The sequence below is a fragment of the Mesocricetus auratus genome, unplaced genomic scaffold, assembly GCF_017639785.1.
Source record: "Mesocricetus auratus isolate SY011 unplaced genomic scaffold, BCM_Maur_2.0 Super-Scaffold_100001, whole genome shotgun sequence".
In the NCBI taxonomy this organism is placed as follows: domain Eukaryota; kingdom Metazoa; phylum Chordata; class Mammalia; order Rodentia; family Cricetidae; genus Mesocricetus; species Mesocricetus auratus.
Genome location: NW_024429187.1, coordinates 936,253 through 959,119, shown reverse-complemented (window position 1 = coordinate 959,119; position 22,867 = coordinate 936,253). Strand labels below are relative to the sequence as shown.

The window sequence follows — 22,867 nt, the reverse complement described above, 5'->3', positions numbered from 1 at the left end:
GGGCAAGAGGTACTTCCCAAGTATCAACAAAGATGACTCCAGCTAAGACTTATCAGTAGTGAAGAGGATACCCAAACTGGCCTTCACCTGTAATCATATTGGTGAATACCCAAACTTTAATCATATAACATTCATTCAGTAATTAATGTAACCAGACTCAGAGATCCACAACCAAGAACCAGGCTGAGCTCCGGGAATCCAGCTGGAGAGAGGGAGGAGGGAATGTATGAACAAGGGAGAACAGGTCATGATGGAAAAGTCTACAGAGACAGCTGAGCCAAGCTCATGGAAACTCATGATCTCTAGACCCACAACTGTGGAGACTCCAGGGGACCAAACTAGGCCCTCTATTTGTGGGAGACAGTTGTGAAGCTTGGGCTGAGGGGCTTATGCCAGGAGAACCACCATATAAACCTGGTATATGAACTAGCTAGTTGGAGTCCATTCCTTATGGTGAGATGCCATACTCAACCTTAATACATGGGATAGAGGCTTGGCCTGCCCCAACATATTGTGCCAGACTGTGTTGACTCATTATGGGAACACTTACTCATGAGGAGCAGTAGACTAGGGGTAGGATGGATGGGGAGAGGCATAGGGAAGTGGGAAGAGGTGTGGGAGGGAGAATTGTGCCTGGAATGTAAAATAAAATATTAAAGAATAAATTTTCATTTTTTTGGTGTTTCTCTGTGGCTTTGGAGGCTGTCCTGGAACTAGCTCTTGTAGACCAGGCTGGTCTCGAACTCACAGAGATCTGCCTGCCTCTGCTTCCTGAGTGCTAAGAATAAATTTTTAAAACAAAAAAATTTTAAAAGAATGAAGCATAAAACAAGAAGGAATAGAAGAGAGTACAATATGGTGGATGTACAAAGAAGCACTTTGAAAAATCAAGATGGATTTAACAGAGAGTAAAAGCAGTTTGTGCCTGAGTCTTTTGTCTTCTGGGGATTTTAAAGAGGTGAGAATGGAAACTCTTCTGCCCAGGATCACGCTAGTCATATGTGTGAAAACTGACCTTCACTGCTGTGGGCTAACGAGAAATAACCAGTTAACCACTTTCCATCACATTGGTTTGACTAAGACATCAGTTAAAGGCTATTCTGGGTGGCCAACCACATTTTCTACCACAGATACCCTTGTAGCTTTTGTTTGCTGGGGCCAGGAAGGCAAAACTAGTCTATTTACTGCTATTAGTTTAAAAGTCAGCTTTGTGACTGTTCTGGTTCATTCTGAGCTAAGGTATTTGAGGATTGCTCAACTCTTAATAACTGAAAGCTTTAAGCTGCTTCTTTGAGAACTGCTTGGGCTGAATTTCCCTCTCCTGTAGCCACTATTTGCCTTAGCTCTGATAATTATATCATTCACTTTGATGTAGCTGTATCTGGCTATCATTCTTCCATGTTCTGATTACATGTTCTATCATGAGTATCATCTCTGCCCTTCTTATTTATTCATTCATGTCTTGTGCATCTATTCACAGGTTTCCATCTAGCAGATGACTTTAACAGTGATATCATATTTCATTCACATTTTTATTTTAATGTGTACTAAGCTAGTTGGATGTAAAATAACCAAACACATATGTCTTTAAAAGAAAAATAAAAGTTGACATGCAAGAGTTTAGTAACGAAAACATTCTAAGAAGCATTAAAATGCACAGATGTGTGTGTGTGTGTGTGTGTGTGTGTGTGTGTTTCAAGTACAGGAAATAGTTTTAGTTAATCCATATACACTCTGACAAGGATGTATGTTTTTACTCATAGTAAATATTATTTGTAAACTTTTAACTCTATGGTTTACTAGATGTTTTAAAATACTTTGTTTATTTTAATTTATACTAAAGCTGGTGGTTTGTTGTCAAAACCCTAACAACTAAAGAACTAAAATACAATTTCCCTTCTTTGGCTGTTTGACATATATTTTAAGGTATTCATACATAACCCACATGTATATAATTTATACATATAACTTATCATGTACAAGGTACACATTTTCTGTATCAGATGATTTGATAATCCTAAAAATCATAAATGTAAGGGTAGCTAATTTAAAAGAACACAGAAACTGTATTACTACAATTATTTATGTACTAAATTTAAAATCAACTTCCTATTTCGTATTAAGGAGCCGGATGGGTGGCTCAGCAGGTAAGAGTGATGTTGCTCTGGCAGAAACCCCAATTTCATTCCCAGCAGTCAAGTCAGAAGGCTCAAACATTCCCATAACTGTAGCTTAGAGGATCCAGTGTCCTCTTCTATTCTCCTCAGGTAACTGTAAGCAGGTGGAATATGTTCTCACAGACATGCACATACACATAAATAATAATACCAACAAAAAAGAATGCTGTTAAATATGCATCTGTTAAATGACACATAATGGCAGTCACAGAGTAATGAATAATATGAGCCCAGAGCATGGTTCACAAGTGTGTCTAAAGACCTGTGCCTACTTTTAAGAGAAACTCTACCTGCCTAGATAATTCTACAGTGCCTCCTTACTATATTATTTCTGTTGGAAATTGACTGCTTGAAAAGAATCAATTATGGGGAGGGAACAAAACAAGCAAACAAAGAATAGGTTAAGCCAAAGTCAGATCTGCCTTAAAAGAAGCTAGAAATCTCTAAATTATTTTTCCTAGTTAATTCCTTATATTGTTAGTATTCAGCACCAGCTCAGTATTGTCTGCACTGGTCTTTATTTTAATTAATTCAATAATATGGATGTTCTCAGGATGGTGGGAAGTACTGGCTAGAGCTTGCATACTCTTTGGTGTTTATGTTTTTAATACAATTAAAAATATTACAGATTTTTTTCAATTCAATGAATATATATATATATATATATTACTCCATGAAGGAAGCATTTTTGTACCCCCTATCTTTAGTTTTAATAATTTGTAAAATTTAGTTGTTAACTATTTCCCACGGTCATGATAGTCTACAATTATACCTTTCTTGAACACTCTAAATTCAAGTTTTCAGTAAATAAATGCTTCCTGACATTTACAGGTTTAGTAGTTTTTTTTCTCTAAAATGACACAGAAATTGATGGAAAATGTGATCCTGATTTCAGTGGGACTTTTTGATATAGGAATGTGAAGTGACATCATAAACTGTCCTCCACTATCAGCTCCCACAGTCAGTGATACCTATCAAAAGGCCCCTCCCAATGTCACCATGGAGGTAACAAGCTAGTAGAGTAAACTCATCATAGGTCTCAGCTAGCAGGCAGACCAAGCCTGCCTTCCAGCTGGTGAAAACTGAAGAATAGACCCAGATGATATCAGAGGCTGTGAGTGTGGGGCTGGGTCTGTGATCTCATGCTGTCTGTGGCAGAGGGATGAAGAATGCCATAGTAAGCTAAGTAGAAAGTTCAGACGGCTTTGAATTGTTGCAGGACAGAACTGAACCGAGTCTGCCTATTCAGCCCAGAGGCGAAGGCAAGAGTGGTTCAAAGTAAGAGTGTTTTTAAAAATTACTCACTGTTTAAACTGCAGATTACTAATTTATCATATTTTGGAAAATATTTTTCTCTTTGTAGACATTCGAGATATGCATTATTTCCTACAGAATGATGGAAAATACCTCAATGTGGTTACTAAAAAAATCACATGGTTGGCTCAGAATGTATTTTAAGAATTTAAAAGTTGTACTTTCTTGTGAACAGTTTGCTGACTCTGTCCTCAGAATCACCAGAAGCTTTTGTCTGGGAAAAGATGCTTTATATGCTTAAATCATTAAATAAGCCATATTTCCTCGCTATGTTATTTCGAAATAGTTATGTAGAAATACACCCAAAATTTTTGAGACTTTGTGGGAAGATTCATTAAATATAACAATGTAACATTTGTATCTGTTCAAGAAAAAAAAACGTGGAAACAGAACACATAAATAAAATGAAATCTTCCCAAGTGTACATTCTATAAAACAAAATTTTGTGCTATTTTCTGCTTCTTTGATTTTGTTTTACAAATTTGCTTTCCCATTTTCATATATATGGTTTTCATTTCATACTATATCTTTCCAATAAAAATATAAAATCAAGAACAAGACAAGGTTGTACAGTCTCCCCATACCTCTTCAATATTGTACTTGAAGTTCTTGCTAGAGCAATAAAACCACAAAAGGAAATCAAGGTGATACAAATTGGAAAGGAAGAAGTCAAACTTTCATTATTTGCAGATTATATGATAGTTTGCATAAGTGACTCGAAAAGCTCTACCAGGGAACTCCTATAGCTGATAAACACATTCAGCAAAGTGGCAGGATACAAGATTAACTCATAAAAATCAGTAGTACTACTATATATAGAAAATAAAGAGGCTGAAAAAGAAATCAGAGAAACATCACCATTTACAAAAGCCACAAACAGCATAAGATATCTTTGGGTAACTCTAACCAAACAGGTGGAAGACCTGTATGACAAGAACTTTGAGTCATTAAAGAAAGAAATTAAAGAAGATAACAGAAAATGGAAAGATCTCCCATGCTCTTGGATAGGTATGATCAACATAGTAAAAACGGCAATCTTATCAAAAGCAATCTACAGACTCAATGTAATGCCTATCAAAATTCCAGAACAATTTTCACAGACCTTGAATGGACAATTCTGAACTTTATATGGAAAAAAAGACCCAGGATAGCCAAAACAACCCTGTACAATAAAGGAACTTCAGGAGGCATCACCATCCCTGACTTTAAGCCCTACTATAGAGCTATAGCAATGAAAACAGCTTGTTATTGGTACTAAAATAGACAGGTAGACCAATGGAAATGAATTGAAATCCCTAAATGTGACTTTTATGAGATGTATTGTGACAAAATTTAAGCATTTCTTAGGGATGTAAGAAATTGTATTGCTTTTCTTTCCCCCAGTTCTGGACATCAAACCCAGTTTTCAAACGCTAGGCAAGGTCTTACCACCAAGCCAAATTCCCAGCACTGGTTATTCTTAATTGTAATCTACTTATGGTAAACATCTATGTCTTAATTGAGCTTATTTGTTTAGTAGATAAGGTTTTAAAGAAATTGTAGTTCAAAAGATCAACACATCCCTGTTTCTCTTTGACCCTCTGTGGCTCTTCCTCTAGAGCTCTGAATTTTCAGGCATGTACCTCTAGCTCTAAAACCAGAGCTATATATCTGTCATTATTATTATTGTTATTATTATCACTATTATTATTATTATTATTATTATTATTAATGCCTGCTCCTGTCTGGAAATAAGGGCTATATTTGTTTTTCTTATTAGTACTAATTAACTCAGAAGAAATTTCTTATGTTGATTCAGATCAGATTCTTCCCTTGCTTATTTTATCCATTTTCAGAAATGTGACTTACATTAGTTAAGTATAGAAGAAGGTTTTAGAAATTTTATATATATATATATATATACAAATAAAGAATGTCAATAATTGGCTGTCTTCTGTCTTATCTAGGCAATATCATTTGGATTTCTTGAGGTTAAGTTTCCCCATCTATAAAGCAGGACACAGAACTACCATAACTGTGATTGTTGTTAGAACTATAGTCGGAGTTGTTCTCTTGACTTCTTTGTCTTAGATGGCATGATTTCCTTTTTTTTCTCATACTGTAAGACAAGAACCATGAAGTACAGTGACTACAAAATTAACAAGATAGGAAAACAAAAGATGTTTTGATATAATGCAGTAATAGAATTTATATGAATGTGCCTTTGCTAAAAGTGACTCTTCCCACAAAGTCTACTATTGTTGCCATTGGGGCTAATTCAGGCATTCAGTGATCAGATATAATTTTTCAGCAAAATATGTATCTAGAGATTTCTAAATTTTAGCAACCAATAGAATTGAGTTGTCAGACATCTTGAGATAATATATTTGATAATAGACCATTGCTTAATTATGCTAAATTTCTTGTCTAAAGTGTCACAGAGAAAAAAATTTAAAACAAGTTGTAGATTCATGGAGAAATTCACTTTGTTCAGATCATTCCTCTTGTTACTCAGCTCTCTATTGCTTCATGATTCATGCTCCCATTATTAATTGGACTAATTATACCTTGTGAAACACTGGTACGGATATTTTCTGTGCTCCTGCTTGCAGCCATCAGAAATGAGAGAGGAAGGAAGCACATATGCAGAACCGACATTATCCTTTAAGAGTAAGGAGAACCAAAACCAGCCAATTAAGATAAAGAAAGGTAACATTTTCTGCCTTGTGTGTGTGTGTGTGTGTGGGTTTGTGTGTTGAAAACACAATATCAAATATGAAAAACATAAGCTCATAATTACATTCACAAATATTTGATATTGTATGTTACATGTCTGGTTATTTCTATTAAAATATATTTCTGGATGGACTGATCTTAATTTTAACCTCAGGCATAAACATCCATTTTTCTCTAATTATGAGGTCTTCCTATGTTTGTTATGTGATTTGTCTTTTGATATTATGCAGACTCCCTATGGCGTATGACTGCTATGATCCTGGGAACAGTATGTCTTTGTCTTCTGATGTCAAATACAGTCTTGGGATATCTGTGTGAGTATAATACATATATGTATATATATATATACATATATATATACTATGGCAACAATGAGGTAAAATGACATAACAACTGGTGAACTTTGTAACGTTCCTAGACATCCTAGTGATTATGGATATTAGTAATAATTGTGATGATGATACAGACTTTATTAGTATCTTATATTTCTGCTTTTCAGACACATAAAATATTATACTGCTATAATTATACAGATGTACATGAATAAATACAATGCAGATTAATATATAAAATAAATATAATCAAGTTTGCTTATAATCAGTGAGTTGAGAGTGCATATATTTCCTCACTAAATTCATTTAAAGAAAATACATGTGATTATATCATGTAGTAAACACAAAGATGCATAGAGTCAAATTCTCCTAGATGTATTCATCAACTTAAAATGAGCACAAAACTGAAATCTGTATGCAGTTTCATTATGTAAAATTTCAGTGGGCTACTTACATTAGGTAGATTGCTCTTTTTTCTGCTTTTATAATTTGGACATTTTTTAGGCTGACTTTCAAACACTCAAGAGTCACACAAGAGGGTGGACAGATGGCTAAGTGGTTAAGACCACTTGTTCTTGCAGTGGCAAAGAGCACAGCTCTTGCAGGCCCTGCATTCAGTTCACAGAGCTATAGGGTAGCTCACAACCCTCCTTAGCTCTAGTTTCAGGGGGTTGGCTCAACACCATCTTCTGGCCTCCAAGCTCACTGAATACACATGGTAAACATACATTCATTCAGGCAAAACACTCACACACATAAAATAATTTTTTAAAAGAATCAGACAAATGTTTAACAGAAATCTCCATTAAGCAGGAAGTACACTATGGCCAGTTAATAAATTTGCTTTGCATATGCACTTCAAGTACTTAGCTTCCTGCAATACTGTTGGAACCACAAAGGAGAATAAACATGACCTCTTTGCTCCATGAATACACCACCATTTATCAGTTTTGATATTGTTTTGTTGTTGTTGTTGTTTTGTTTTTTGTGTTTTTTTTTTGAAAGAGGGTTTCTCTGTAGCTTTGGAGGCTGTCTTGGAACTCGCTCAGTAGACCAGGCTGGCCTTGACAATTTTGACACATGTCTAATCAGTTAATTTTATTGTTTACTTGGTGAATTTGGTTGTTGTTTAATACATGGTCCTGTTCTGTAAGCCTAGCCAGATTGAAATAGACTGAGATACACCTACCTCTGACCCTCCTACCCACCCCAGTGCTAGGTTTAGAGGTTTTGCCATCACACCTGGCTGAAGTTGTTTCTTAACTGCTCGTCCCCCTGCCATTACCTCCCAGTGCTGAAATTACAGATCTTCAGTGATACACCTGGCTCTAACAAATTTGAAAACTTACACTCTATAATTTATATCAGTATCATTTTTCTGTTTGCTTGAAAACATTTTGGGTTAAATTAAATTAATTCATTCAATAAACAATTTTGTTATCTCCAATGGGGCAAAAAATATGTATGGCATCAAGATTTCAGAAATTTAAAGAGGATCCTACTTGTTTACTAGCTTCACTGATGGTGTGAATTGTAGGCTGGTAATCCTTTCTCTATGTCTAAAATACATATATGAGGAGTACATACCATGTTTGTCTTTTTGTGACTGAGTTACCTCACTAGGGATAGCTTCTTATAATTCCATCCATTTGCATGCAAATTTCAAGATTCCATTGGTTATTTTTCCACTGAGTAGTACTCCATTGTGTAAATGTACCACATTTTCTCTATCCACTCTTCAGTTGAGGGGTATCTAGGTTGTTTCCAGGTTCTAACTATTACAAATAATGCTGCTATGAACAGATGTCCTTGTGGTATAAATGTGCATCTTTTGGGTATATGCCTAAGAATGGAATTGCTGGGTCTTGTGATAGACTGAATGCCATTTTCCTGAGGACCTTACATACTGATTTCTAAAGTGGCTATACTATTTGGTACTCCCACCAACAGTGGAGGAGTTTTCCCCTTCTCCACATCCTCTCCAGCATAAACTGTCATTGGTGTTTTTGATTTTAGCCATTCTGACAGAAGTAAGATGGTATCTCATAGCTGTTTTGATTTGCATTTCCCTGATGGCTAAGGATGTTGAGCACTTTTTTAAGTGATTATCAGCCATTTTAGATACCTCTATTGAGAATTCTCTATTTAGTTCTGTACCACACTTTTTAATTGGATTATTAGGTGTTTTGGAAACTAGTTTTTGAGTGCTTTATAAATTTTGGAGATCAGCCTTCTGTCAGATGGGGGTTGGTGAATATCTTTTCCCATTCTGTTGGCTGCCATTTTGTCTTGTTGACTGTGTCCTTTGCCTTACAGAAGCTTCTTATTTTCAGGAGGTCCCATTTATTAATTGTGGATCTCAGTGTCTGTGCTACTGGTGTTATGTTCAGGAAGCAGTCTCTTGTACCAATTTGTTGAAGAGTATCTCCTACTTTCTCTTTAAGAGGTTCAGTGTGGCTGGATTTATTTTGAAGTCTTTGATCCATTTGGACTTTTGTGCAAGGCAATAGATGTGAATCTATCTGCAGTTTTCTACATGCCAGCATCCAGTTATGCCAGCACCATTTGTTGAAGATGCTTTCTTTTTTCCATTGTATAATTTCAGCTTCTTTGTCAAAAATCAGGTATTCATAGGTTTGTGGGTCCATATCAGTGTTTTCAACTCAATTCCATTCGTCTACTGTCGATTTCTGAGCCAATACCAAGCTGTTTTTAGAACTATAGCTCTATTATAGAGCTTGAAGTGAGGGATGGTGATGCCTCTGGAAGTTCCTTTATTTTACAGGGTTGTTTTGTCTCTCCTGGGTTTTTTTCCACGTAATGTTGATTATTGCTCTTTCAAGGTCTGTGATGAATTGTGCTGATATTTTGATGGTGATTGCTCTGAATCTGTAGATTGCTTTTGGCAACATTGCCATTTTTACTATGTTGATCCTACCTATCCAAGAGCCATGGGTGATCTCTCCATTTTCTGGTGTCTTTTTAAATTTCTTTCTTTAAAGACCCAATGTTCTTTATATATAGGACTTTCACTTGTTTGTTATTATTACCCCAAGATATTTCATGTTGTTTGTGGCTATTGTACAGGGTAATGTTTCTCTGATTTTTTTCTCAGTGCATTTATCGTCTGTATATAGTAGGGCTACTGATTTTTATGAGTTAACCTTGTGTCTTGCCTCTTTGCTGAAGGTGTTTGTCAGCTACAGGGGTTCCCTGGGAGAGTTTTGGGGTCACTTATGCAAACTATAATATTATCTGGTCTCCTTTTAATGTCTTACTGATCTAGCTCGTACTTCAAGTACAATATTGAAGAGATATGGAGAGAGTGGACAACCTTGTCTTGTTCCTGATTTTAGGGTAATCAAGTTGAGTTTTGCTCCATTTAATTTGATGTTGGCTGTTTGTTTACTGTATACTGCTCTTATTATGTTCATGTATATTCCTATTATCCCTGATCTCTCCAGGAACTTTTAACATAAAGTGGATTTTTCAAAGGCTTTTCAGCATTTAGTGATATGATCATGTGATTTTTTTGTTTGTTCATATGGTGGATTATATTAATATATTTTCATATGTTGAAACACCCCTGCATCCCTGGGATGAATCCTACTTGATCATGGTGAATAATTTCTCTCATGTGTTCTTGGATTTGTTTTGCCAATATTTTATTGAGTAGTTTTGCATCAATGTTCATGAAGGATATTGGTCTGTAGTTCTCTTTCTTAATTGTTTCTTTGTGTGGCGTGGGTACCAATTTAATTGTAGCCTGGTAAAAAGAGTTTGGCAATGAACTTTCTAGTTCTATTTTGTGGAACAGATTGAGGAATCTGTATTAGCTCTTCAAGAAGGGGAAAGGGACAACATCTCCTGAGCAAATTTGGAGCATGGGGCGGGGGGAGATGGAGCTAGAAGAAAGAGAAGGGGAGAAGAGGAGGGGAGAAGAAGACATGTGGGAGCAGGAAGAGTGAGTCAGGGGAAGAACAGAAGAGAGCAAGATAAGAGATACCATAATAGAGGGAGCCATTATATGTTTAAAGCAAATCTGGCACCAGGAAAATAACCAGAGATCTACGAGGATGACACCAACAATCTAAGCAATAGACGAGAAGCTAACTTAAATACCCTTCCCCAATAATGAGATTGATGACTACCTTATATGCTATCCTAGAGCCTTCATCTGGTAGTTGATGGAAGCAGAAGAAGACACTCACAGCTAATCACTGAACTGAAATCCTCGAATCCAGTTTCAGAGAGGGAGGAGTGATGAGTAAAGAGGTCAAGACCAGGCTGGTTGCAACCCTCAGAAACAGCTGACCTGAACAACAGGGAGTTCATGGACCCCAGACTGATTGCTGGGAAACCAGCATAGGACTGATCCTGACCCTCTGAACTTGGGTGTAAGAGAGGAGGCCTCCACAATCTATTGGGCCTCCGGTAGTAGATCAGTATTCATCCCTAACATATGAAAGAACTTTGAGGGCCCATTCCACCTGTAGGTATACTCTCTCACCATAGACATATGGGGGAGTGCCTAGGTCCTGTTCCAAATGATATGACAGACTTTGAAGATTCCCCCATTAAAGGCTTCACCTTCACTGGAGAGAGGAAAGGGGATGGGATGAGGGTTAGTGAGGGACATTGGAAGAGGGGAGGGAGAGGAAACTGGTATTGACATGTAAAATAAGCTTGTTTCTAATTTTAATAAAAAGATAGAAAATATATTTAAAGAGGAAAAAAGCTTTTAAAGATTTACTTGGAAAATATATATATATATATTTATATATTGGAGTGGTTTTAAAAATAAAATTAATGCAATAAGGGCATGATGCATTGTTTTATGGGTGACACATAACATCTTGATGTCAAGAAGCCTTCCTAGTTGAGACATCAATTGAGGTTAAATAACAGAAAATAAGAATTAGGACACTCATATAGAAAACTCATCTACATAGAGTAGGGAGCATGAGAAAGGAAAAGATTTAGAGACCACAGACAGTTGTGGTATAGTGAAAGAATAAGCTAGATACAAATTTGGACAGATAATGCTAATTTATAAAGGTTTCCGTACCATACCAGGCAACTTTAGAGTCCATATGAAAGAAAAATGAAATAAAAAATAACTGTCTGGTGATTGTAAGTGAAGAGCCACTGTTATATGGACAGGCAAGGCCTTTAGAAGGAGAAGACTCAGAAAACTAGAAATGAACATGCAAGTATAGGATACTTGTTTCAGAAGTGACCGTGATTGCCTAGTTTAGCATCATGATAGAAGTCAGGGAAACACGGGAGGAATGCCTAAGCTGCAGAATGGCTAGAACATGCAATTAGCTGAGTAGGGGAGGAACAAGAAGGCATCAGTGATCCAATTTCATGTCAGACTCATATTTTTTTGTAGACAAAATCATATTAAATGTGAGAAAAAACATATGAACACTAAGCTAAGGTGTGTGGGTGTGTGTTTCTAATAAGAGAGAGAGTGTGAGGGAGAGACAGAGACAGAGACAGAGAGAGACAGAGAGAGGAGTATGTTGCACAACAGTGAACATATCCACAAAGTTTATGTTGAATTATCTTTTTCAGTTTGTGGTAGGTAATAGATTCAGAGTATCAGCACACATATGAGCTCAAGGCAGATATCTACATTAGGGATACAAAATGTGTTTAATTACACTCAGTTAATACAGCAAATTACTTCAGAAGGCATATCATATAGAAACCTTTCAAAACCAGTGGGTAGTGTTGCCATGTTTGAAGACAAGAGGTCAGGAAGATGACACTTAGGATAAATTAACATAAAAAACAGGCAACTGTGATTGAGGGTGAAAGAGATGGAAATCTGATTAGTGGAAACACAGCCATCTGGCATCAGGCACAGTGTACTAAGGATAGCCAGTGCTGAAGTGAAATGTCAGTATAAACAGACAGAACTTTGATCAAGAGGAAGACCACTAAAGCTCTGTGCTTAGCAGTGAATCTCTGCTTCTGCTTCTATCAGCTACTGGGTAAAGGCTCTAGGATGGCATTTAGGGTAATCATCGATCTCATTATTGGGGAAGGGCATTTAAGGTTGCCTTTCCACTATTGCTTAGATCCTTAGTTCGGGTCATCGTTATGGATTCCTGGAAATTTCCCTAGTACCAGGTTCCTCATTAAGCCTATATTGACTCCCTCCATTAAGGTATCTCTGTCGTTGCTCTCCTCTGTTCTTCCTCCAACTCCACCTTAGGAGAAAAGAGGAGGAGAAAAGGGAAGGGGAGAAAAGAACATGAGGGATCAAGGAGGTCTTCAAGTTGATTCTTTCTTTAAAAGACTTACTGCCTCTGCACTCCTATGCTTTTGCCCACCCCCATATACAAATGACTCTAAAACATAGTAAGTCTTTTAAGGGGAGGGACTTAGCTCTGCAACAACTAGTTTCAGTGAGTTGTGAGCTATCTGATATGAGGGCCAGGAACAAAAATTGGGTCCTCTGCAAGAGTAGAACATGCTCTTAACCACTGAGCTATATCATCATCCCCAAGATTATAATTCCAAACAGAGATTTCTAGTTCACTTTTTGTACATTAAAAAAATCTATTTGATTTTCTCCGTGCATATTCAATAAGTCCATTATAAATTAAAATATAAAGTCAGATCTTTCAGACTCCACACATAAACATTAAACGGAATAGTAAATTTCAAAGCATTGTTTGCAGATACAGGGCATACAGTCAGTTCATACAATTTTTTTCTTTTCAGTTGACCTTTTCTTTTACAAATGTTGTAAGTACTTTAAAAGTAGTGTGTTGCAAGTTTTAAATAGCTGTATTTTAAAATAGATTTTGTTTTCTAGCACTTCAAATATTTTATATTTTCTTGCTGTTGTTTAATTAACACCATCTACTATTTACAATTACTGTAATTGTAAATGTACTGTAAATGACTGTAATGTGGTCAGTTATCACAAATTGTGGTTCTAATCTCACAGTATGGAATTAGTTTTTCAGAGAACTTCTAACTTCAAAATTCAATATGGGGAAGATGCAAATACAAATACAGTCTCCTCAATGAAAGTAGAAGGTCCTTCAAGTTTACCACCAATTGCAGGTATGCATCAAAACTTGAACTGTCATACTTTTAGTGGTATTTACATTTCCATCCCACTTCATATTTTAATCTTAAAACTTTACATTGAACTTTGGCAGGATTTGAGTTTTGCTCACCTCTCCTTACCAAATGCATCATTTTTGTTACAGTTAAGTAAACTTTTGACTTCCACCGAAAAAGATGATATTGGTTTGCACCTTGAGTTTACTGAGCATTTCATATGATTCTATACTGTGGGTGTATACTGTGGGTTTATTTGCCCAGTGTAGAGCCTTTTAGATCAATGTCACTCCCATTGCTCATTTTTATGGATCTCTGTAACCATCCGGGAGCCTTCATCCAGTGACTGATGGAGACAGAGGCAAATACACACAGTTAAACACTCAACTGAACCCAAGGAACCCAGTGACAGAGAGAGAGGAGCGATGAGCAAATTGGCAGAGAATGGGCTGGCAAAAACAGCAGAGACAGCTGATCCGAACAGGGGAGAGCTCTTGAACCACAGACCGCTGGGAGGCCAGCATGGGACCAATCCAGACCCCCTGAATTTGAGAGTCAGTGAGGAGGCCTGGGCAACCTATGGGGCCCTGGGCAGTGGATCAGTGTTTATCCCTGGAATACTAACAGACATCGTGTGTCCATAACACAAAGAGGGATGCTCTCTCAGCCTGGACTCTTAGGGGAGTGCCTGGGCCCTACCCTGAGTGAAATGACAGACTCTAGATATCCCATATGTGGAAAGAATTGGCGATAGGGTTGGAGGCTGGGGGGGATGGTGGGGGGATGCGGGAGGAGGAGAAGGAGAGGGAACTGGGATTGTCATGTAAAACAAGCTATTTAAAATTAAAATAAAACAAGAAATGCTTAATGCTGGTGTCTTTTTTCCTTGAGAAGTTAAGATTTGTCAATACAGCCCTCACAAAGTTCTCAGATCTGTCAGAGACAGCTTCCATATTCAAAAGATTCTTTCCTTTAAAGTTTAACAGAAGATCTATTTTTAGTGAAAACAATTACTCTTTGGAGTTAAATATGGAACCAATGATGAAACATCCAAATCCCATGTCTTGAAGTGGCTCTGAGGATAATGGGTGCTTTTATTTTCAGGAAAAGGCTACTACCCATGTCACGGAAGATGGTCGTGTTGTGGAGAAAATTGTTACTACTTTTCAGAAGAAGAAAAGACATGGGATGAGAGTGATGCATCCTGTAGACGCCTGGGTTCTCACCTGGCTGAGATTGACAACAAAGAGGAGCAAGTGTGTGGAGTGTGTTAACTGAGTGTTTCTTGAGAAGTCCCGATGCCTTGAGCTGTGATAATCATTTACGTTCCTTCTACTGTTCTTTGCCTGTTAAACAGAAACACTTGTGTACTTTGGCACATATTTACCTGGAGAGAAAAGGGCACAGACATTAAAAATTCCCAGGCGATCATTTTTATATCTTTAGAAATAGCCCTGGTGTGGGCTCCATGGGATAATTCTCAACCACTTTACTGACATTGCATTTTCAGAGTTTAGCTTGAGCAGACCATTTGTTTTAGTGAAAAGCTAATAAGAAAAGCTATCCTTGATGACACAAGTGACCAAAACAAGTAATTATTTTTGAGTTCTGCTCTTCTATCATCAGTACCTTGAAAAATTGTGCTTCTCTGTCATTTGACATGGGAGAAATGGGATTTAAAATAAAGGACAAATAAATAAAAGGAATATGGTAGGCTCTTTTTTCAGAAATAAATTTTATTTTACTTATAACTAAGAATGATAAAAGTTCCCTCTATTGTTTGTATATGACACTTGCTATTTCCAAAGTTTAAGAAGAAGGGGTCACTCTGGCATATTCTGTAGATTTATTTCCAACAATTCAAGTTAGGCACTAGATTCCATTTACTTTTAAGAATGCTGCTTCAAATAATATCTTATAGAGGATGCATAAAACACCATTATGCTAACTAATATAGAATTATTTTATTAAGATAGATTTTCATAAAGAAACAGAGGGGGTAGACAAAAATACAAAGACCAATTTATAATTTATGAATATCTTTCACATTTTGAACCTCTGTTGTTGTAAATGAGTTCTTTATAAATTGTAATACTATTTTACTTTGAAGAAATTTGTATAAATTGTGTATAATTCTTTAATTTTCAATAAATGTATTCCAAAGATTTATTTTAGAGGTGTGTGTGTGTGTGTGTGTGTGTGTGTGTGTGCGTGTGTGCGCGTGTGTATGTACATATGGAGATCAAAAGAGATGTCAGATCTCCTGTAGTTGGGCTTAGAGGTGATTGACAATTGCATGTGCTCAGAATCAAACTTGGGTCCTTTGCAAGAGCAGCAAATAGTCTCAACCATGGAGCCATTTTTGTATCCTCTATGTATAACTCATATTTTTCTTCCTTTTTTTAGAGTTGGTAGGGAAACTTGTGATCTAGACTTTGCATAAGAGCCTGTGGTGTGGTTTGCTTGGGACCTTGTGAAGGCAAGCACGATTCTGTATAGTCTAGGGAGCAGAAAACAGGGTCCCTATATCTGACAGAAACAATAGCATGGAGTCTTGTTGAATGCATGTAGGATCTTAACAATAAAGAGAAAAGAGATGGCCATTCCTGAAGGCACAGAATGTGTCATCCTTCTGGAAAGGGAGGAGTGCACATGACCTCATGATAATATAGAATCAGGGTCCTAGTAGAAGAAGAAAGAAAATTAGTTGGTCTAGGGACGAGGAAGGAGTGGGCACTACCCAGTGGCAGCATTGCCATATAAGTTCCAGAGAAGGGAGATGGGGTGCTGACAGCCTAGAGAAGAGAACAAAGGTCCTACCCAGTAGGTCAGTTGGTGTGGGGGCTGTGTCTATATTTTTACTCCTAGAAGATGTACATAAATGATTGAAATTATTGAAACATATGTAACTTATGTGGTTTTAGAGATATAAAATGTATACTTTAATATGTTTCTATAATGTTAATGCATTTTACATGAATTGCATTTTTCATTTGTATACATTTACTAAACTGTATAATATCAGAGACTATGAACTCTGTGTGTGTGTATGTGTGTGTGTGTGTGTGTGTGTGTGTGAGAGAGAGAGAGAGAGAGAGAGAGAGAGAGAGAGAGAGGGAGAGAGAGAGAAATGGACACAGAGATAGAGAAAGACAGATAGATACACAGAAAGACAGGGGCACAGGGAGGAGAGGAGGACATATAAAAGTGTATTGCTTTTAGCAACAAAATTCACTGCCTCATATTGGCAAGTATAATAAAAACATAACTAATATATTTAAACTCATTATTTCAGTACATAAAATCTTCAGACTGATTCTGTGATCTACATTTATACATAAGGAAAATGCAAGTTTATTAATATTCTTATTATAAATGCAACATAATTAAGATTTTTCTATAGTTTCTTAAGTTTCATGTGGCATAAGACATCATGACATGGATGCAGCCTTTTGTTCTTTATCAAGTCATAGTAATTTGCTTTGTATTAATACCATCAAATTTGTATTCTGTGCTGTAATGTTCAAGGTGTATTCTCTTTTTTACACATAACTGTAGGAGTAATGTCGCACAGCAGGGCACATAAAAATTTTTAAACTTCCCTAGCATTCTTCAATATGATATCAATACCAATAGTAAATATATTCATTTAATTTCATTATCCCCAGAACTCTTGTCATTATTCCCATCTAACCTAAGGTGATTAATTGGAAAATACCTTGCTACAGCTTTAACATGTATATTTTTATTGCTATCAGTATGTCTACATTTACTGACCTATAAATACTTTCTTTACATGAAGTATGTGTACTTGGATTTTTTCCCTATTGGATGAATTTCTTCATTGACTTACAAGATATCTCTGTCTTTTAAATAACTACAAGCATCTCTAACTCTGAGGCTTGTTTTAACATGTTTTATAAAGTGTCTTTTGACACTGAGAAATTACAAATTTAGTGTATCTTGAATTTGAACCTTATGTATAATGTCTTATATGATATTGATACTATGAGGAATACTAAAATTCTAATTTTTCCACAGAACTTTATTCAGTCACAATTGAATTACAGCTATTGGGTTGGATTACGTAAAAATGGAAATCAATTCCAGTGGGTGAACCAGAAGGATAGAGCACTTTCTTCAAACTTGTAAGTTTTTTTTTCAGAAACTTCCTTAAAAATTGATTCACTATAAGACAAGATCCTTCTGAATTAGATCATGTCATTAGTTCACTACTATAGCTTTTCATGCACAGAACCTCATGGAAATTAAGACCTAATAATAACAGAACAAAGAAGCATTTCTTTCCATGTTTCCTAATTGTTCTGTTTGTTATTTTATTATTTTAAAGGGTATATGCATGTTTCACATATATCTGTTTAGCATGTGCATGCCTGATGCACTCAGAGTCCAGAAGAGGACATTGGGTTCCTTAGAATTGGAGTTACAGATCATTGTACGCAGTCATATAGGTGCTGGAAATTGAAATAGTCCTCTGAAAGAGCAATAAAAACTGTTAACTGCTTGGCCATATCTTTAACCCCTTCATCAAGAAAAGTACTCTATATCCCTGTACTAGGCCTTATCATTTAGCGGCTTTCTCTCAGAAGGGTGTGGTGCCAACTTAAATAACCACATATTTGCATTTTTATATTGTGATAATAAAAGCTTTGCTTAACAAGTAATTTGTCTTCAATAAACATTTTTGACACAGATATTTTCGCTCAACAAATTCTGCATCTGCAGATTGTGGATACCTCAAGCCAACGTACCTCAGCAACAGTGTGTGTAGTAGATATCTCCATTACATTTGTGAAAAGAACTTTACCTGCCTTGTTACTTTGAAGAATTGGTAAAAATCACAGTTTTTCTGTTTTTATTCCTTAATGGCTATTAGTAAAATAAAATTCAATAGCTTAGAGTATTTGATCCAAATCAGTAAACTCTACGTGACTTAGGAAGCCTTATTCTCTTGAATCAAGGATAAAGCAAAGATTTTTAGGCATTAAATGAAATAAACTCAAGAAGTACATATATATTTTAAAACGGCAAGAACCAGTGAATGGAGAAATATGAAACACTTAATTTGTTTGGGAAGACTTTGTACTTATTTCTTCCAATCATCTAAGAAAATGTATTTCCATAAATGAGTGATATATTTGTATTACACAAAATATAAATGAAAGCAAAATTATACTGTAAAACCATTTATTCTTTCCTTTCTTGTCTTTCCTACCACTTGTCAGACTCAATTAGATTTTAGATATCATCCCAAGGATATCACATGGAAATGCATTCTACTTATAAAGTAAATGTTACAAATGCATAAAGTTCAGTATATAGTTTTCTATCTCAAGGGTGGGTTTTGTTTTCATATAATGCCTCACTATGTAGTTGTGGTTGGCCTGGAACTGATGTAGAACAGACTAACTTAAAATTGGTGGAGGTCCTCTCACCCTGGACTTCCTGAATGTTAGGATTGCTGGTGTGAACCACCAGCCTCATTTTGCTTTTCAATATTTAGACATCGCAGACTGTTTCTTGTCCAGACATAGAGGATATGTATACTTTTTGGAAGCATCTTTAATCATGTGCTAGTATGAGATACCCCAAAATGTGCTTGGCCAATCTTTATTTAGGCTTATTCTAGAATTTGCAATTACATGAAACCTAGAGTGAGTGATGCTTTATTCAGTTTTATGTAGCACAGAGAGTATCTCCAGGATAAACCTCTGCTTCTGTTATTTCTGTATCAAAGTTTTACATTTTAGCAGATATTCAATAAACAGCATTCACACTGGTTGTGTCTTTATCATTCTCCAAACAATAATTTTCACCAATACTTGATTCTTCACATTTTTAACACCAGTGTGTTGTCAATAGATTTTATTTGGTTAAGAAAATATTTCCTAAAGGAGATACTATTCATTGTTTAAATGACTAATTCCTCATTAATTTGTGATAGTTAGTCTGATTTGTATAAGCACTTTGTGTGTGTTTAATATACATTATTGCTTGAAAAAAGTATTATCAATTTAAATTTTTTTTCATTGTTTCATTCTACTTTAAATGTTTTTTATCATTTTTTATTTTAATTTTAAATGGCTTGTTTTACATGTCAATCCCAGTTCCCTCTCCCTCCCCTCCTCCCACACTCCCCTTCCCCCCCTCCCTCCCACCCTATTGCCAAATCCTTCCACATAGGGGATATCTAGAGTCTGTCATTTTACTCTTGGTAGGGTCAAGGCACTCCCCTAAGAGTCCAGGCTGAGAGAGCATCTCTCTTTGTGCTATAGGCCCCTGAAGACAGTTTGTATACCAGGGATAGACACTGATCCACAGCTCAGGGCCCCATAGGTTGCCCAGGCCTTCTCACTGACCCTCACATTTGGGGGGTCCAGATCAGTCCCATGCTGGCCTCCCCACTGTCGGTCTGGGGTCCAAGAGCACTCCCCTGTTCAGATCAGCTGTCTCTGCTGGTTTAGCCAGCCCATTCTTTGCCAATTTGCTCATCACTCCTCTCTCTCTGTCACTGGGTTCCTTGGGTTCAGTTCAGTGATTAGTTGTGTGTTTGCCTCTGCTTCCATCAGTCACAGGATGAAGGCTCCCGGATGGTTATAGACATCAAGTTCATTATCAGGAATGGGCATTCGAGGTGGTCCCTCCACTATTGCTTAGCTTGCCAATTGATGTTATACCTTTAGATCACTCGAGGTCACTCTGGTGCCTGATCTGTCTTCGATCCTATGATTCCCTCTTCCCCCTATTCTACCCCCACCCCCTCAACTTCCTGTTCCCCCATGACCAACTCCCTTCCTCTTTACCCCCTCTATTCTTCCCAGGTCCCACTCCCCCCCAACCCTCGCCGTGTTCCCCATCCATTCAGAGGATCTTGTCTCCATCCTCTTCTCTTGGGTACTATGCATATATGCATATCTTTTAGGTTCTTTCATGTTTCCCAGACTCTCTATCTGTGGAAGTGCAGACTGGCACTATCCTGATCCATATCTAGAATCCATATATGAGTGAGTACATACCATGTTTGTCTTTTTGCAACTAAATTTTTTCAATAGTTTTAAATTAAAATGGAATTTATAAAACAACACATTACTTGTACATATTTATGGGTAGTAAGTAATTTTATGCATATTATAATGTGCAACAACCAACTCAGAGTTACTACCACTTGCCATGCCTATGTCTTGGAACACCTTAGAATCTTCAGTTTACAAACACAATTTTGAGTGAAAGAAAGCAGACTCAATATAGATTATCTTCTAGACTTTGACTCACCAATAAAGGCCACTAATAGGTGATTCTAACCCAGGGCATTAAACATTAGGGAAATGTTTTCTTATTGTAGTTTGGATTGAGCACTGGATAATGGTATAAACAGGTAAATGTGGGAGATAGCACAATAATATTCCAAAAACCATTCTTTTTAAAATCAAAAACTCTTTGGGGGCCCAATAAATACGTGGAGATTTATTCTTAATTGTGAAGGGCTAGCACTACCTTGGTTATTTTCTAGCCAGCTTTTCTAACTTAACTTATCCCATTTCTCTTTAACTATGTTTTGCCTCTAGGCGTTTTGTCTTTCTTTATTCAATATACCTTTATTTCCTTCTTACTCTATGACTTATTCTGTGGCTGGTACCTAGTTGCCTGGGTTACTTGCCCCCGGCATCCTCCTTGCTTTCTTCCATTTTCACTCTTCACTCCGTTTCTTCTTCTCTATCCTAGATTTCTCTTTCTATTTATTCTCTCTGCATACCAACCCTGCCTATCCTTTCTTCTGCCTAGCGATTGACCATTTATTTTTTTATTATATCAATCAGGTCTTTTGGGCAGGCAAAGTAACACAGCTTTAAAGAATTTTTAGAACGCAACATAAAAGTATGCAGCATGCTTCCAGTGCCTGGGGACTGCCTGGGGACTGCCTGGGGACTGCCTGGGGACTGCCTGGGGACTGCCTGGGGACTGCCACAGAGCCTCCCCTCCTAGTGGGTGTCATTTACTCCATATTCCTTGTCTTCTCTACCACCAAGGGAATCGGTGGACCAGGAAACCCAAGCCCTGAATCCCAGCTTGCCTACCAGTGCCTGGGGACTGCCTGGGGACTGCTACAGAACCTCCCCTTCCAGCGGGAGCCATGCACCCCAGATTCCTGGTCTTTACTTCCACCACCCCAGATTCCTGGTGTTAGCTTCTACCAAGGAGACCAGGGGACCAGAGGACCAGTGCCTGCAGACTGTCAGTGAGCCTTCCCTCCCGGAGTGAGCCTATGCACCCCAGTTTCCCTGTCTTCTTCTATACCCACTGGGCCAAGCAATTTGTGATCTGTTTCTGGGTCCATGCTCCAGTACCTGGAGACAGCCACTGAGTGTCCCCTCCAGGTGGGAGCCTACATATCCGAGATTCCTGGTCTTCCTCTCCACCCACAGGACAAGGACTAGGACCAGGAAGAGGAGAACTAGCCGAGTATTGGACTTGCTTAAACCCACCGAAAGGGGACTGTGGTCCCCTAACCACCAGCCCTGCTCTTTCTGCACCCACCAGAAGAAGACACTGGAAAGAGACAAATCGAAAACACACTCAGCAACAGAAAAGCAAATATGACACTGCCAGAGACCCCACACCAGAAAGACTCCAACATTCCAATGCAAATGAAGCAGAAGAGAATGACCTTAAAAACAACTTCATGAAAATGATAGAAGCCCTAAAAGAGTATATAGGAAAATCCCTCAAAAAATTTAAAGAAAAAACAAACCAAAAAATGCAAGACATGGAAGAAAAAGCAAATCAAAAAAATGCAAGAAATTGAAGAAAAAACAAACCAAAAATGCAAGAAAAAAACAAACCAAAAATTTTAAAAATGCAACAAATGGAAGAAAAGACAAAGCAAAATTTGCAAGAAACAATTAAAACAGTGCAAGGGTTGAAAACTGAAATGGAGACAATAAAAAAACATAATCTGAAGGAAGGCTGGAAAAAGAAAAGCTAGGAAAATGGTCAGGTACTACAAATGCAAGCATAACCAACAGAATACAAGAGATAGAAGACAGAATCTCAGGCATTGAAGATACACTAGGATAAACTGATTCACTGACCAAAGAAAATCTTAGGTCCAACAAATCCCTAACACAAAACATCCAGGAAAAATGGGACACCATGAAAAGACCAAGCCTAAGAATATTAGGTACAGAAGAAGGTGAAGAAAACCACCTCAATCAGGAGTATCAG

At 37.1% G+C, this 22,867-nt stretch overlaps 1 protein-coding gene across 2 annotated transcripts; it reads left to right on the top strand.

Annotated features, from left to right (window-relative positions):
• Positions 1-3,200: 3,200 nt before the first annotated feature.
• Positions 3,201-19,424, top strand: LOC101823880 (C-type lectin domain family 7 member A). 2 transcript variants are annotated; one of them, XM_005087129.3, is made up of 7 exons: positions 3,201-3,291; positions 6,083-6,179; positions 6,437-6,520; positions 13,517-13,624; positions 14,729-14,880; positions 17,666-17,772; positions 18,339-19,424. In XM_005087129.3, the coding sequence occupies exons 1-7, from the start codon at positions 3,277-3,279 to the stop codon at positions 18,478-18,480; spliced, it is 705 nt and encodes a 234-aa protein (XP_005087186.2). In that variant the 5' UTR covers positions 3,201-3,276; the 3' UTR covers positions 18,481-19,424. The 2 variants fall into 2 exon arrangements, with proteins under 2 accessions (XP_005087186.2, XP_040599670.1); XM_040743736.1 differs by lacking the exon at positions 3,201-3,291 and adding an exon at positions 3,306-3,455.
• The last annotated feature ends 3,443 nt before the right edge of the window (positions 19,425-22,867 follow it).